Source organism: Cynocephalus volans, chromosome 14 (genome assembly GCF_027409185.1).
Source record: "Cynocephalus volans isolate mCynVol1 chromosome 14, mCynVol1.pri, whole genome shotgun sequence".
Taxonomy (NCBI): domain Eukaryota; kingdom Metazoa; phylum Chordata; class Mammalia; order Dermoptera; family Cynocephalidae; genus Cynocephalus; species Cynocephalus volans.
In genome coordinates, this window is record NC_084473.1 from 71,163,332 (window position 1) to 71,178,848 (window position 15,517).

A 15,517-nucleotide genomic window follows, 5' to 3' on the forward strand; every position below is an offset into this window, starting at 1 on the left:
CATATTTCACAACTGGTGAACCAAGCTCCAGGGATGAGGGATGGGGCAGGTCCAGACCAAGCAGAGAGAGGCAACCTATTCTCAAGTGAAGGCTGCTGTTAATGTTAAATAACTTTAATGATTGATGTGGGAGTCACGAGGGAGGTACATTCCCTCTCAGGGCTCTTCAGTGCCATCCTCAAAGCTGGTTAGTGCAGGGAGTTAGGGCAGGGTTGGTTCCAGTTTTCTCCCAGGAAGGGTTTAGGGGATCCCAGCCAGCCCTGGGAACGAGTCTCTCAGTACCATGGCAACCACAACTTAAGAGGGGCTTCTGCTCCCACCTCCCCAGTCTACCCCCAGTCCAGCAGAGGAAGAGGAAGCCAAGCTGGCCAACTTGCTACACACAGTGCCGTATCCACAGCCCAATTGCACATGGGTCATTTTCTCTTCTGGCCAGATCCTGTTGTCAACACCTTTTTCTCTCACACTGGTGACTGGAGCCAAGTGCGGGGTGGGCCTTTGCTGCAGAAGCCTCTGGACCGTGGGGATCGCTGCGGGGGGAGAGGAGCAACCGAGCGAGAAGCCCCAGGGGAGTGGTCTGGAGGGATAGCATCCAGGGAAAAGGTTCGGGGTCTCCCCCAGGGCAGGGGGTGGGTCCAGGCTGGAGCCACTGAAGCAGGCGAGCAGGGGCTAGGCAAGGCAGGTTGGTCTGTAAACATTGCTAGCCAGGGTGGGGGTGTCTCCAGCCTTGTGCCCTCCCGCTGGGCCAGGATGTCTGTCACTGCTGCGATGTCATCCAGTGGGTCAATTGCTGTGGCACCAGGAAGGGGTTGAGGGGAGGGGGCTAGTCAGAGCTCAGGTCTCGGGCCCACCCAGCCCTAACTATCACCTGTCACTGTAATAGGAGGAAAGCAAAGCCCGGATCTCTGCCGAGATTGCATTATCCTGCAGGAGAAGCCCCTCACCTGGGCCTCCTGGGGCCCCAGGCTCTGAAAAGACTGTGGATATGAGGCACAAAGGGAATGGGGAGGGGAGCAGAAGTGGGTAAAGAAACCAAGAAAGTGGAGAAAAATGAAAGCAGTGCCAGGCAAGTAAGGGGTCAGAGGAAGAGACAGGAATCCGCATGCAGAAAGGGAAACAGAAAAGAAGAAATTAGGAAAGAAGTTTATGAAATGAATCTGGTTCTTTTGGGTTTTGTTTTGAACTTTGGTGGAGGTGGTTCTAAGAAGAGTCAGAGGAGAGAATACAACAAGACTGGGTGGTACCTGGGTCCCCAGAGAGCCACCTTAGCCCAAAGTGTACTTTCTCTTTGTTTCCATTGTCTGGGCTCCGTTGAAGCCCCAGCCCCACTTCCCATCAGGTTCCCGTGTGCACTTTTACTCACCCATCTCATGGTACAAGGACCCCTGCTTGGCCAGTGCTTGGGGCGGTTTCCGGAGAACAGGAGTTTCAATTTTCATGAGTTCATCACAGCATTGCTTCCACTGGCCTGGAGGAAGAGCACTGAGTGGAAGAGAGGGCTAGGTTGCCCTCTGTCCTGCTATATTCCCTCACACTCTTGAAATGCAGGCCTTTCGTAAAAATAACAGACCCCAGTCCCTTCCAAAGGTTCAACCCAATGACCTTCTCTCTTACTCATGTCAAAGAAGAGCTGCCACAGAGCCTCCATCCAGCTCTGCAGGGCTTCCCGACTCTCTGTCTGAAGGGTGTGAGTCACCTCGTCATCCCCATACTGGTTACTGATGCTTAGGGTGAAGGGCCGTCCTGAGGCCTGGTCTAGCTCCCCTGCACGGACTCGAGTCTCCTGCAAGAGAAAGGAGAGGTCTGCTTCCACCTCCGCCTTGGTCATGGAAGTTGGCGGTGACATCAGGCAAACTGCACCACCCCTGTCTTAGGAAGGAGAGCTGCGGGGCTTTCTCTGAGCCCTCTCATTTGTCCCCTCCTTAGCAGAGTGGGAAAGAATGGCAGGAAAGAGCTGGGGATGAGATAGGCAGTCCCAATTCAGGGAAAGGGACTGAGCAAGGCAGGGAAGATGTGGAGGTGGGCAGGAGTGCTAAGGTGAAAGGTCCTCAGTACTTCCAAGAAGTAGGCAGGAAATCCAATGAGAGGGCTAGGGAGCAAGGAAGGGTAATGGGACCTGGGTCAGGAGAGAAAAACAGGAAGTGTTAAAGTAGGTATCAATCAGAATCTGAGGGAAAAGGGGAAAGAGGATGAAAAGTCCTAAACTGTTGGTAGAACCCTCTCTGAGACTTGGCAGGAGCTGAGGACGGTGAGTGAGTGACAGTGATGTTGTGGTGGGGAGAACATGGTCCCCTTAGCATCCCTGGCCCTGAAGCTGGGTGTGGTGCTGTTAGGAGCCAGGTCAGCTTCCATCTCTCTGAGGTCTGTGCCCACCCTCCTGGGGCCTAAAGAAGAGACTCCTGGGCCTGGCACCTGGTGGCCTCACCAGCAGGGAATCCATCACCTTGTTGATTGCAATAGTAAACAGCGGCTGTTCCCCAGTGTCTGCATCCTCAGGTCGCTGGTAACAGAAGAGGTTTGTGCCTTTCAGTACTCCATGCACTCGTGCCCAGTTCTGCAGCTCCCCAGCTTGCTGCAAAAATGACTCAAGGTTTCCTGGGGAAGTCACACCCCCAACACACTTCTTCCCAGCTCCCCATCAAGAACCTGCTCCTTTTGCCCACCCTCGTCTCTATTCCCCTCCTTGTCTTGCCATTCCCCTCTTGCTCCACCCAGAGCTTGATTTTTCAAAAGTCCTATTCCTACGTGGTCCAGCTCTCCTCTGCCTTCTTCCTGTTCCCTTCCACTCCTCAGGGCCCCCTCACCTGCACCCTGAGGGTACCACTTGCAGTGGGCTGAGTCATGCAGAGAGGCTGAGCTGCCAGGCGGCAACACACGCTACCATAAAGGGGCAGCCAGGCAGGGTTCTCCTCTGGGGGAGGAGGAAGTGCAGGGTGAGGGTTGGGAAGGAGAAGGGGACCATCCCACGGCCCCTCTTCTCACCATCACCAGTGTCCCCCCCACACACATGTACTCACCATGACTGGCAAGGGTGAGGTCATGTGTGCGGAACCCATCTTGCACTGCCGCCAGGGTGAGCGTGGTGTGAGCCAAGAGGTGGTAACGAGGACCACTGGAGAAGAGACAGGTGGGATCAGCTGAATGAGAGGTACAGTAGATGGCAGGAGCTGTAAGGGCTGAGCAGGCCTGTCCCATGATTCAGGTTGCCCTGAGGGAAACTAGCTTGCCTCCCCCACAGGGGTTAGGAACATTTGCTGGGCTCCTGCTAAGTGCCAGGACCTAGGCTTTACATATGTTATCCCACTGTATTCCCACGACAGCCCTGTGAGGCTGGTGGTATTCTTCAGTTAATAGATGCGTCAACTTGAGGCTTAGGTTAAGAAACTTGTCCATAAATTATAGATCATAAGAGTTGGAGCTGGGATTAGAACCCATGTGTGTGTCCAAAATCATCATTCTGTTCATTTTCCAGAGGTTCTCAAACTGCTTCTCAGAGCCACAGTGGTTCCATGAGGTGCCTCCATGGACCTGTAGAGACCACCACAGGGCCCAGGCTACCCTGCTCCAACTAGGGAGGTTTGTTCTATCCACAGAAGATGTATATGCTGCAGCTAAAAAGTTAAGACACCAGAGCTGAATTCTCCCTGCCTTCCTCCTGGTCTTCTGGACTGGATGGGCCCAACTATGGGGTATGGGCCAGAATGCCTCCCAGCTACGTAGCCACCGCTCATTCACGTCTGTCTACATATCCTGGCAACAGTGCAAAATGGGTTCTGCATGCTTGACATAGCTCAAAGATCACTTGTGGGCAGGATACAGGCAGCTGAGGGCAGTAGGGGAGTGCAAGGCCTTACCCCACAGCTGGGGTGGGGAGCAGGATGGGACTGCTCCCCGAGCCTCCAGCACTGTCCAGCGTGGCCCGGACACGCCTCCCCGAGGAGCGGCCCAGAGAGCTGCTGAGTTTGGTGGCAAGCCTCTTGGGGGCGCCAGCCAAAGCCCCCTCTTCTTCCACACAGGCCCCATACAGCTCCAGCCGCAGTTCAAAATCTGGTCCTGCGTCTGTGCTATAGGAATATAGGAGAAAGAGAAGAGGGTGGTCACGGTGAGGTCCAGGGGGCACAGGGGGTGGGTGGTGCAAGTAGAGGGCAGCTCCACAAGGAAGGCCAAGCGCCCATGCCCTCTCCTTCCTCTCCTGGAACTATGTCATCTGAGAACTGGAGCAGAGTGGAGAAGGGAGGGAGCCACAGGGATTAGGTACTCACAAGAGCACACTGTTCTGAAAGGAGATGTCTGTGAGGGTCCTGTCTACCAGGATCATCTCTGTGTCCTGAATGTGTTCCCCTAGCTGCAGCAGCAGGAACACAGCCCAGCGATGCAGGTCTGGGGACAAAGAGGACAAAACTGGTAAAAAAAAAACATGCCCTGCCAGAGCCTCCAACCTCAGGGGCACCCTCTTGAATTAGTCCCAGAGTGTGTGGAACTCACCACCTTTGTTCTTGAAATATTCTGTGTCCTTCCACATGAGAGGAATCCGGAGGTCTAGGGGCAGAGGGGTAGGAACAGACGTTGAGAGAGGACAGGCAATCGTATGGTCAGGCAAGGGGTGCCATCAGCTGGGCAGCTGTGCTTCTTACCAGAGATGCAGACCTGGCCACGGCAGGGGGAGCGCTCAGCAGGTGGCCTGCTGTCAGAAGGCCTGTGGGTAAATCACAATGTCCTGGCCTGGCCTCTAGACGCTACTCCCCCTTGCTCCAAGGGCTCTAGAACCCTCCCTCCCCCGTCCCAGGGGCCCAGTAACCCAGGTCTCCAGCCAGGCTGACATGGCAACACCAAGGGACTGTAAGGGAGTTGTTGATTGAACCCAGAAATTTGCAGGCCTGGAGGACACTGGGGACACTTGAGCAACGTTAACTCACACATCAGTATGCAAGCTCAGGGCTCCTCCCCCTCCAAGCACCCTCCCTGATCACCTCTCCAGAATGCTGCCAGGGACAAGGGGGACCTAGGGACATGTGCCCACAGAGAGACTCTCTTTCAAGGGTCTTCTCAATTAAACCCCAGGCTTGAATGGGGTTTGTAGGCTTTTCTTTTTAACAATAGGGAGGCTGTCATTTCCACCATCTCATCACTTCTTTGATATAAGAGGGTACTGCGTCAGTCGGAAAATAATTTGACCAGTGTTTGATGAAAAGAAAAGCACGAGTAGGAAACATTTGTGTTCCATTCACCACAGATGCCGCCCCCTTCCCCCGAGCTTTGATTTCTCCTTTTTCCTCCTGGCCAGATATGCTGCACCTTCTCTGTGCCCCACGTTCCCCAGTCCCCACTGCAGGGCCCAGACACCCAGGCTTCCACCCCTCTCCACCCATCATTGGGACTGAGTAAGTGTCCCTTTCCTAAAGGGACAGCCAGTTTATCCATTCATATTCATAATGGCACTAATGTAATAATTACCAACTTAATAGGGCCTTAAGCTAAATGATGTGGCACTAATGGCCATGTGTTTAGCTTCCGAGGACTTGGGGTGTCCCTCAAATCACACTGTGTGGGCTGTGTGGGGACTTGGGCATGACAGAGCCTGTCGATGACCACCTCTCAGGAGGCAGCACACTCACAGAAGAAGCTGTCCCCTGTGCCTGCCTGCCTGCCCTTCTTCTAGCTTCTTGGGGCAGCCATGGAGTGGGTATTTTGCCTTCTGGTGGCTTTGTGGGTAGGCTCCTGGCAACCTCCGCCTTTATGGCTGGGATGGGCATCATGCTGCATCAGTGAGGGGCTGGGACCATCTCCCCATTCAGCCTTGATGGGGCACTCAGATTACTTTGTCAGAAGCCAATTCTCCAAATGACCAATTTATCAAAAATGGCCAATTCTCAGAATGATCAATTTGCCAAATATTTTCTCCAACATTTTGGTTTTACCACAGCATAACCTCAACCATTTCATAGTTGATTTGTCAGCACAGCAATCTAATGTCAGTATAGCTTTTGTTCCACATCCAGAAGCTGAGCCCCTGCAGAACCACTATCTAATTTATGTGAATGAGTAGGCTTTCTTTAGAGTGTTTTTTTATTATTTCCTTTCCCAATCCCTGCCTCTAATGGTTAACCCCAGGTACAACAAACTACTCTAAGTTTATGGTAAATTGGCCATTCAACAAATTGGCCATTTGGTGAACTTGCTTGGAGAAAATAAGTTTTCCAGAGGCCAGCCAGCCTCACAGATCACAGGCACGGCGTAGCACATTAGCACTTTTACCTTACTTACTACCCCTTAGACTGCCAGCCTTTCACCAGCCACACCAGCTTTCCCAAGGCCAGCCCTAGCTACTCACTAGTGCACCTCCAGGCAACACAGTGTAGTGGTGAAACACCAAGGTGTCTTGCAGGTCCCTGTCAAGTCTTCATGGGGATGGTTATCTTCAGGGTGGTCCCTAATGTGCATACTGCACTACCACCACCCATAAGGCCTCCTGCTGTCATTGAGGCCTCGCCTCCCCCTTGCTCACCGCCGGACTGTCTTCCCCAGCACCTGCGCCTCCTTGCGTCGCTGCAGCTCGCCCATGTAGCTGAGGATGCGGCTGTTGCACACCAGCAGGCTCTTGGTGGCCTCCAGAGCCTGTTCTCGCTGGGAGCAGGCTGCCAGTAGCTTGCAGGCCCCTTCCCTCATCCGGATCTCATGGTCTAGCTTCCTCTGCAACTCTGTATCCTAGCCAGGGGAAGGGTGAGAAGGAAATGTCAGTCACGGGACAGGCTGATGCACCCCCCAATCTCCAAGTGGGCTGACAAGAAACTAATGTTTTAGGCAATTCAAGAGCAGTGTTGGGTCTCAATTTCAGTTGCCCAAGTATAACCAGAGAATCTTTGTAAAAATACAGATGTCCTCATGCATTTGATGGTTGGGAGTATAAATTCCTTCAGCTTGTTTTGAGCATAATTTGGAAAAATCTGTGAAAATTACAAGTTCACATATCCTTTGATCCAGCTATCTAATATCTAGGAGCTTATCCTATAGGTATACTTATACATATAACTGGGCAAAGCCATATGTACAAAAATATTCATTGTAGCATTGTTTTAAACACCAAAGTTAAAAACCCTTCAATAGGGCATTGGTTAAATAAGAAACAGCACATCTATAACGTAACATTGCAGACATTAATGAGTGAGGTAGACATATGTGTACAGATATGAAACAACCTCCAAAATGTATGTGAGAAAAGCAGAACAATATTATACATGCTATCATTTGTTCATGATATATATGATATATATACATATTTACGTATGAGCGTATGGGAATAAACAAGCCAAAGTGCTTTTCCTATACTCTCACTCAGCAACAATCAACACAGAAGATTTTTGTGACCAAATGTGTGGAGTTTTTTCCCCACACACCAAAGAGTTCTCCAGAAGACACCAGCTGGGTGTCCTCCAATTCAACCGACACTATCTACCTGGATATAGCAAGAGAACCCACAGGTTGAGGGCTCAATCCCTATGATTGCTCCCAACTTCTGATGCCAGTTGCAAGCCCCAACTTGTCTTACCTGTGCTTCTGACTGGCTATAAATTGGGGTTCCCACGACCCCTCCTTGGGTTTACTTAATTTGCTAGAGTGGCTCACAGAATTCAGAGAAACGTGCTCTTGGGTTTTTATGGAAGTTTCATTATGTAGGCATGGCTGAAGCATGGACAACCTTGTAGAAATGTGATTGGACAAAAAGGGTGTGATCTAACACTAACAGACTGAGTGGGAAAACCCAGCAAGGCCTGTCAGTTCAGATTCTTCTTGGCTTCTCTGTGCAGCATTTCTTCCTCCCAGGTATGGGGCAGGACCCCTTCTGAAATGAGGGTCTTATCACCTACAGTCAGACAAGATAGATCAGAGGATTTCTTTATGGCCAGCTCCAAGACAGAAAGGCAGGATAAGATTAGATAGAGTCCTGCCTTGGGGAGCCAGGAACCATGGATGAAAACTAATGTATATATCATAATATCACAGAATATGTGTACATATATATATGTATATGTATATACATATACATAGATATGCATGTTTATATATATAACATTAGTGGTTGTGGGCCTGGGAGTCAGGAATGGAAAACAGATTTATAACACTTTATTTATCTATACCCTTCTGTACTATCAGAAGTTGTGATTTTAAAAAATATTATATCTTTAAAAAATATTAAATCTTTGGAGTTAAAAAAAATTACCAGGCCCCACCTAAGACTTACAGAATAAGAATCTCTAGGAGTGAAGCATATGCATTTTTGGAAGACTCTCCAAGTGATTCTGAGGCACAGCCAGGACTGAAAACCACTAACTAAAGAGAATGGACACATAGTAAAAGTCATCCCAGATACCTCCAAAGACTCAAGTGATATGGGGGATATCTAGTTGTCAAGGGATACGTGGGGAAGGAACACACCAACCAAAGAGTTCACCCATGCTGCACAGAACCCCATAAACACCTCAAATTAGGAGATCTACCACTTCCTGGCCCTCTGAACTTGGGAAGTGAGATCAGAAATAGGGAAGGGGTATGGGATGATAGGTGGTCCAGGAGTGAAGGGCTGCGCAGGCTGTGCACAAGAGCCAGAGGAGAGGCACCAGACAACTTGCTCAATCTTCCTAAGCCTCAGTTTCCTTATCTGTGAAATGGTGATGGAAATAGTCCCCACATCCTAGGGCTGTGGAGATTCCGTAATACAGGAACATAAAGCATTTAGCGAAATGCCCAACACATGTTATACATGAATGCTGAGGATGCTTATTTTAACCACGCTACTTTGGCAGCAGTAGTATTCACCCAATGAACACTGAAGCATCCTTGTGCTGTTTGGGCTCTACATTTTAAATCCAGCTGGGAGGTGAGAGATGCAAACATTAAGGGCTGCTCCATAAGTGCCATGTCATGGCATAAAAACGCTCACAGAAAACAGACCCTGTTTGCTTCTGGCTGAGGTGATCGGGGAAGGCTTCATAGAGTAGGTGAAAGACTAACCCAGTCACGGTGTACAGACTGGTTCAGGAGACAAAACAAATCAAGCCACCCAGCTGGAAGAGGGGAATGAATGTAAGCGTCAAAACCTGTCTTCTCATTCACACCAGCTCCCCTCCATAGCCTGTGCCCTTGCTTCTGTCCCTGGTGGCTCCAGCCTTCAAGGCTCCAAGACCCGAACAGCCTAAATTCCCTCTTCCAAAAGCTTTGTCAAGCCTGCCTGATGATTCTTCCTTCACTATTTCCTGGGCCACTATGCCATGCCAGACTTTCATCACCCTTCACCCCAGCACCATCCACCTGTTTCCCTACCAAAATAAGCCAACCCATTCCCAAAGCCCCCTCCACTAGGAAGTCCTCCCAGACTACATAGCTCCTCCCAGCCGAGCTTTGTCTGCATCAGGGTCTTACTTCTGCTAAGCGTCACCGCTTGCCAACCCTCACCCCATCTGCACCCAGCTTCCCCCACGAGCACCCCAAACGGGTGAGAGCTGGGGAGGAGGGGGATGCAGGGGCATTCTTAAGCCCCCTCCTGGCTAGTCTTGTTGTCCCAGTCCCCGCACTCACGGATCCTTCCCTAGCCCTGTCCATTGCGCATGCCGCGCTGGCGGCCAGTGGCGTGCATGCGGGGTTCAGAGAGCCGCACCGGCCCGGGGTGCCGGCGGGGGCCAGGCGCTGGCGCAGCCTCACCCGCCTCCGCCACTGGCGCTCGGGCCGACGGTGACATCAGCTCCCAATTGCCGCGAGAGCGGCCGAGGAGCACAGGAGCACGCGCGGTTCCTGGGGCGCCTGGCCGGGCTAGGTTCTGGGCGCCGCAACCATTGAGACCCTGTGGCTACGAGACGGGACCTCTGGGAGAGACTGCATCACCCTGGAAAGGGCCCAGGGCCTCTGGGCCAGCTACAGCTTCAGTAGGCCCTTCCCCCTCCTACTTTGCGGTTGCCCTGCAAGGTGACCTCTTGCCTGGGGCCATGGGGGGTGGGGTAGGTAGTGTATACATTGGGAAAACTGGGGCCCTAGAGAGGTCGCTGGGCCCAGCCTGGATGAGCAGGACTGGGAGTCCAGCACACACACACACCCCTACTTCCCGAGGCCCTCCAGGCCCAAATCCACTCTCCCACAGCCCTACAGCAGTGACAGCCCTACAAATCTGGCTCCCACCTTTGCGGGCAGAGGATCTCAGGAATCCTAGCTCAGGTTCTGGATCCTTGTGCTCGGCCCTAGTCTCCCCACCCCAGGGACAGTTCCTACACACACACACCCTCTCCCCAAGCATGCAGCATTTCCCCCAGACTCCTGGGAAAGAACCTGCAGTTAAGTGTCATCCAGACCTGGGTCAGATCCCAAGAGACTGAAGAAGGATGAGTCATGGGCAGAAGCCCCAGCACACATTAGGCCCTCTGGGGACATCCCTGCTTACACCCACACCCTACACCCCATTCTCTTCTGTCCCTGACTTCCTGCTTTTCCTGTCACCAGCTTCTCTTCCCTTCAGAGTCTCCACCTGCACTAAGGGCAAATCCTGCTAAGGTGACTTTAACCTTTGCAGCCTCAGTTTGTAAGGCTGAGGGCTATTCCACCCCCTTCATAGCATTGTTAGAGAATTAAATGGGAAAGCCTAATCTCTACTCCAGTCTAATACATATTTGAAAACATGCTTTCTCTCACGCTCACCTCCCGTTTACCTTCAGCTTAAGTCTTCTTGGATTTACTCTTCTATGACTACCTCTCTTGCCAATCCCTGAAACATCAATGGGTCTCTCTTTTGAGGACCTGCTGAACTTGGTGGAGAAAGAACACAGCACCCCCAGCCCATGGCTGAAGGAGAGGTGATGAAAGTGAAAAATAAGCCCCTCCTCTGCCCCAGAAATTGGGCAAGACTCCCATGGAGAAAAATTACGTAGGTTTGGGAGTGAGGGGGTGGATTTAAACATTTAAATACTTAGACCACCTCTGTCCAATAAAACCTGTGATGATAAAAATATTCACTAGCCATCTAGCACTTGAAAGGTGGCTAGAGCAATTAAGGAACTACATGTTTTACTTCATTTTAATTAACTAGGATTAAGATTTAAATAGCCATATGGAACTAGTAACATGGACAGAGCAGAGGACTAGGAATGGCAAATAAGTTTTATCTCATGTGCTGACACAGGACAATTTAGGTAGTGTCATAGTCCCAAGGGGTTCATTGGGCACCTTTCTGCAAATTAGAAAAAAGCAATCCTCTCCAGGCAAGCAAATTAGATAAAAAGCATCCCCTCCTGATGCAGCTGAAACCAGACCAGCACTGCCGCCTCTGGCTAGTGCCCCTGTGAAGGACACAACCTGCAAAATTTATGCCAAGGCTATTCTGAGAAAGATTCTGAGGCCACATCTGGACTCATTGGTAAAGAGTGTCATGATTGACTAGTAATGTCCACTATTATCTAGGGAGTGAGGGTGGGGGAGGGGGTAGCATACATGCAATAAATTGGCATTTCTCATCTAGACTCTTTACAGTGCTACCTCTTATCTCTCTCAGCAGCAATTCCCTGCCTGCTCCAGGCAGTCACCTGCACAACTTCTTTGTACTCCCCATCTCAGTAAAAAAATAGCCACAGCACCCAGTTCCTTGGCCACACCTGGAAGTCATCCTGAAGTTCTCTCTTTGCCTCAGTCTTCATGTCTGATCCATCAGCAAGCCCTGTCAGATCTACCACCATCACTTGAAATTCACCCCTTTCTCTGCCATGAGCACTGTAATCCACACCAGCAGGTTCACCCCCCTGTGACTGTAACAACCTCCTACCTGGTGGTCTTCTGCTACCTCTCTTGCCAGCCCTTCTCCCCACCCCTCTCCCTCCTCCCCACCCAGCCTATTCTCCACCACAGCCATTATTTTAAAACATGATGGGGGGCTGACCAGTTAGCTCAGTTGATTAGAGCATGGTGTTGTAACACCAAGTTCAAGGGTTCAGATCCCCATACCAGCCAGTCGCCAAAAATAAAATAAATTAAATTAAAATAAAATATGATGAGTTGTTCCCCTGCTGAAAACCCTTCCATGGCCCAGCATCACACTTAGAATGAAATCTAAGTGCTTTATCATGGCCTTCATGCCCTGCATGATCTGGCCCCTGGCCATTAGCTTCACTCCAGATACTATATTCCAGCCACACTGGTTCTCCTTTCCCATAAACACATCACCCTCATCCTACCTAAGGGCCTTTGCTCTTGCTATGCCCTCCTCCAATCTTCACATATGTTCAAACACTTCTGGTCTCAGCTCAAAGATATCCTCACAGAGGCCTTCCATGACCTCCATGTTGAATGCTGCCTCTCCCACCTGATTTTTATTATATCCCCCTGCTTCTATCATAATTTCATTATGTGATATTATTTATGTGTTTGCATGTTTATTGTCTGCTCCTCCACTAGAATGGACCTTTCCTTTCTTAGTCACTGAGGTATCCCATGGTCCAGAAAGGAACTTGGCACATAGTACATGTTCAATAAATGTGTTTAAAAAAAAATAAGTAAATAAACAAGCAGCTCTCTGCCATCTCCAGGGCCAGAAGAATCCTCACTCACTCCTGGCCCCCAAGTCTCCCTTCCCTTCTCTAGTGAGGCTACTACATCCTTCCTGCAAACCCTCTCACATTGAACTCCTCTCTTCTAAAAGAAGCAATCGTCCCCAGAACAGACATCCACACACACCCACAGAGCTTCCAGAAATATGTGTGAATACTCCGCTGCCACCATATTGCTCTGATGGGCAGATTTGAGCCTGGGTCCATACAAAGCACCCAAAGCAAGGAGTGCAGAATCACCTGTCCCTCTCCTCACTTTGAGCAGGCCCTGCTCCCCTCACCCAGCCAGGGAGGGGCAGGGCAGAGAAGGGCTGGGATGCAAGCAGAGGAGGTGTGTACTGGGGGTGGGGGGTTGGGGACATTACCTCCAGGCTGAGTGCCATCTGCCGAATGTAGAGCATATTCAGGTCCTCCAGGATGTGCAATCTGTCCTGCATCTCTGTACCCCCCAGTGCCCCTTCCCTTGTCGACCCCTCCAGAGAGGGAGCAGGTAGGCACCACGCTGTCCCACAATTCCTCCTCCCACTGCTCCCTCGGTCTTGAAAGGTGGCCAGGTCTTCTGCCCTCTGCCCCTCTGCACTCCTGTTAGACCCCTCTGGCTGCTGTGACAAATTTTCCTCCCCTAATGCTGTTTCAAGGCCCTGGTGGGAGCCAGGCAGGGAAGAAAAGGAAAGCAAGGTGAGGATGTGTGGGGTCCCAGGAGGGGAGGTCAGCTGCAGAGGGGGCTCTGGGCACAGAGTGTCCAGTCTTGCTTTGGTAGCAGCTGTTCTCCCAGCTGTGGAAGAAAAAGGCCCTTTCATTGGGACTCTGGCCCCTCCCCAGCCCCCGCCCACATCCCTGGCCTTGTGGACAGAGAATCTGTGTGCCAAGAGGGCAGTGAGGGGCAGGCACAGCTGGAAGGGGGCAGGGAAAGGACGCCACATGCAGCTTCTACAGAGTTGTGAGGTTGTCAGGAGGTTGGAGGTTTCTGAGAGGAGTTCGGGATGAGTCTGAGAAAGTTAGGAAGAAAAGCTGCGGAGTTGAGGACTTGAGGGGAGAGTGAGCCCAGGGAGTGGGACAAAGGGGTGAGTAGGTAATAAGGCCCAGCCCCCAGGGTCACCCCGTCCAACTCAGGGCCCCCATCCAGCCCGCCCCACCCTGGGCTCACAATTACCTCGCTTTTCCAGCAGAAGGGAGGAGAGGGAGGGAGAAAGGCAGGGGTGTGCCTGTCTGCTGCCGCCCCCGCTCCCCCTCTGCAGGCCCCTTCCCTTCCAGACAGGAAACCAGCCCCGATTCCCAGCCAGCTGCAGCTTTGCCCCCCTCCACCCCAGGCCCACGGAGTCACACTCCGCTAGGCGGCCGGCCGGGCTTGCGGCTCCGCCCTGGGCCGGCCTGATCCCAGGGGCCGCCCCAGCTCCCAGGCCCCTCCTCCTGGTCCCCTGGCCTCGCCCCTTACTCCCCCTTGCTGGCCCCACGCGGGTTCTTCAGGCCGAGTTGCTGGGGGGGTAAAGGGAGGGGACGACAAAGGCCCTCTCACCCAGGTCCACTAGCTCTGAGTCAGAGAAGGCCTGGGACACCCGGACACGGTGTGTGAAAGGGCCTTTGTTCTGGGCAGGCTGGAGGGAAAGGGCAGAAGCCGGGCCTGGAATCCCAGCTGCGAGGGAGAAGGGGGCAAGGCCCACCTCACTTAACCCTTTCCAGGCCCGGAGAGACAGACAGCTTGGAATTGGGCTCTCCTTGGGCAAGTGTGAGTCTGACCTTGGGGACAGAAGTGTCTTTGGGGTGGCTACTCGCCCTCTCGGTCCTGGCTCAGCCGCACACCTACAGCCCACCCGAGCCTCTGTGGAGAGTTACAGGTAGGGCTCAGACCGTCAAGGTGGAGACCGGTGCACCCGGGAGGAAAGTCTCAGCCTGGAGGCCGGACTCCTCTTAGGCTCTAGGAAAAGAGGCAGAAAGTTTGGGCTTGGAAAATAACCCTTAAGAGTTAAAAGGGAGCTCCACATCCCCCCCGAATCCTTCAGGGGCACAGAGGAGCCACTGGGGAAGTTGAGATTGATGACAGAAGCTGGCCCAGATGGTTGAGACAGGGTGCGGGGTGGGACTGGCGGTCGGGGAAGGAGCTGGCGCCCAGGCCAAGCGTCTGAGCTTTGGGGGCCCGCCTAGCTACCCACCGCCCTTTGCCCGGGGACGCCAAGAGAGGTTAGGGTCCAGGTACATTTTGTGACCCGAGACTAGAGTCGCTCAAATTGAGGCCCACCTGGAGTTCTGCAGAGGCAAATCATCCCACCCAGGCTGGGGAATGTCTGGGGAGGCACAAGTCGGATTCACGTGCAGATGGCCCGCACCTTACTCTTTCTAAGTCAACCCCTCCGGCGGGTTCGTACCCAGGCCGCCGCGTCTCCGCCCCTTGGCGTGCGCGCGGGCTGGGGCTGGAGGCCGAGGCGGCCAGGGCTGCCTGCGGGATCCCGGGAAGGGGAAGGGGAAGGCAGGGAAGGGGTCTCTCACCTCGGGCGGATCGCTGAAGAGGCTGAGTCGGAATCGTCCGCGTTTGAACTCCATCTCCAGGGCGGAGCCCCTGGCCACAGTGACCCGGCTCCGGTGGTTTCGGGAAAACATGCTGGCGGCTCCGCGCCTTTGCTTGCCCGGTGCGCTCCGCGCGCCGCCTGGTCTCTTCTCCTTCTGTTTCTCGACGCCCGCCAGCCAGTCGGGCCAGGAATCTACCGCTGACGGGTTCCCAAACGCCGCCCCCGGAGACGACACCTGGACCAGGGCGCGGCACCCTCCTCTTCCCCCCAGCCCCGACACGCCCGGCCAGTCCCGGGGCGCCACCAGGCCTGGCCCAACAGCCCCACTGCCACGGGCACCCTACACCTCGCCCGCACTGCGGGGGCGCATCCGCCTCTCTTCCGGCCCAGTTCGCGGGCCCTCACCTGGCCATAAGGCGGGCCCAGAGAAGCCCC

The 15,517-nt window shown here is 53.0% G+C and overlaps 1 protein-coding gene across 9 annotated transcripts; it reads right to left on the reverse strand.

Annotated features, from left to right (window-relative positions):
- Window positions 1-78: 78 nt before the first annotated feature.
- Window positions 79-15,322, reverse strand: RTKN (rhotekin). Of its 9 annotated transcripts, none has more exons than XM_063078037.1 (13): window positions 13,732-13,831; window positions 12,944-13,219; window positions 6,506-6,705; window positions 4,635-4,696; window positions 4,486-4,539; window positions 4,263-4,380; window positions 3,855-4,064; window positions 3,018-3,112; window positions 2,805-2,911; window positions 2,444-2,572; window positions 1,615-1,783; window positions 1,364-1,468; window positions 79-790 (listed from the first exon to the last, which is right to left on the reverse strand). In XM_063078037.1, the coding sequence occupies exons 2-13, from the start codon at window positions 13,013-13,015 to the stop codon at window positions 462-464; spliced, it is 1,650 nt and encodes a 549-aa protein (XP_062934107.1). In that variant the 5' UTR covers window positions 13,016-13,219; window positions 13,732-13,831; the 3' UTR covers window positions 79-461. The 9 variants fall into 9 exon arrangements, with proteins under 9 accessions (XP_062934107.1, XP_062934106.1, XP_062934105.1 ...); XM_063078036.1 differs by having other exon boundaries at window positions 12,944-13,353; XM_063078035.1 differs by lacking the exons at window positions 12,944-13,219; window positions 13,732-13,831 and adding an exon at window positions 15,063-15,317.
- Window positions 15,323-15,517: the final 195 nt, after the last annotated feature.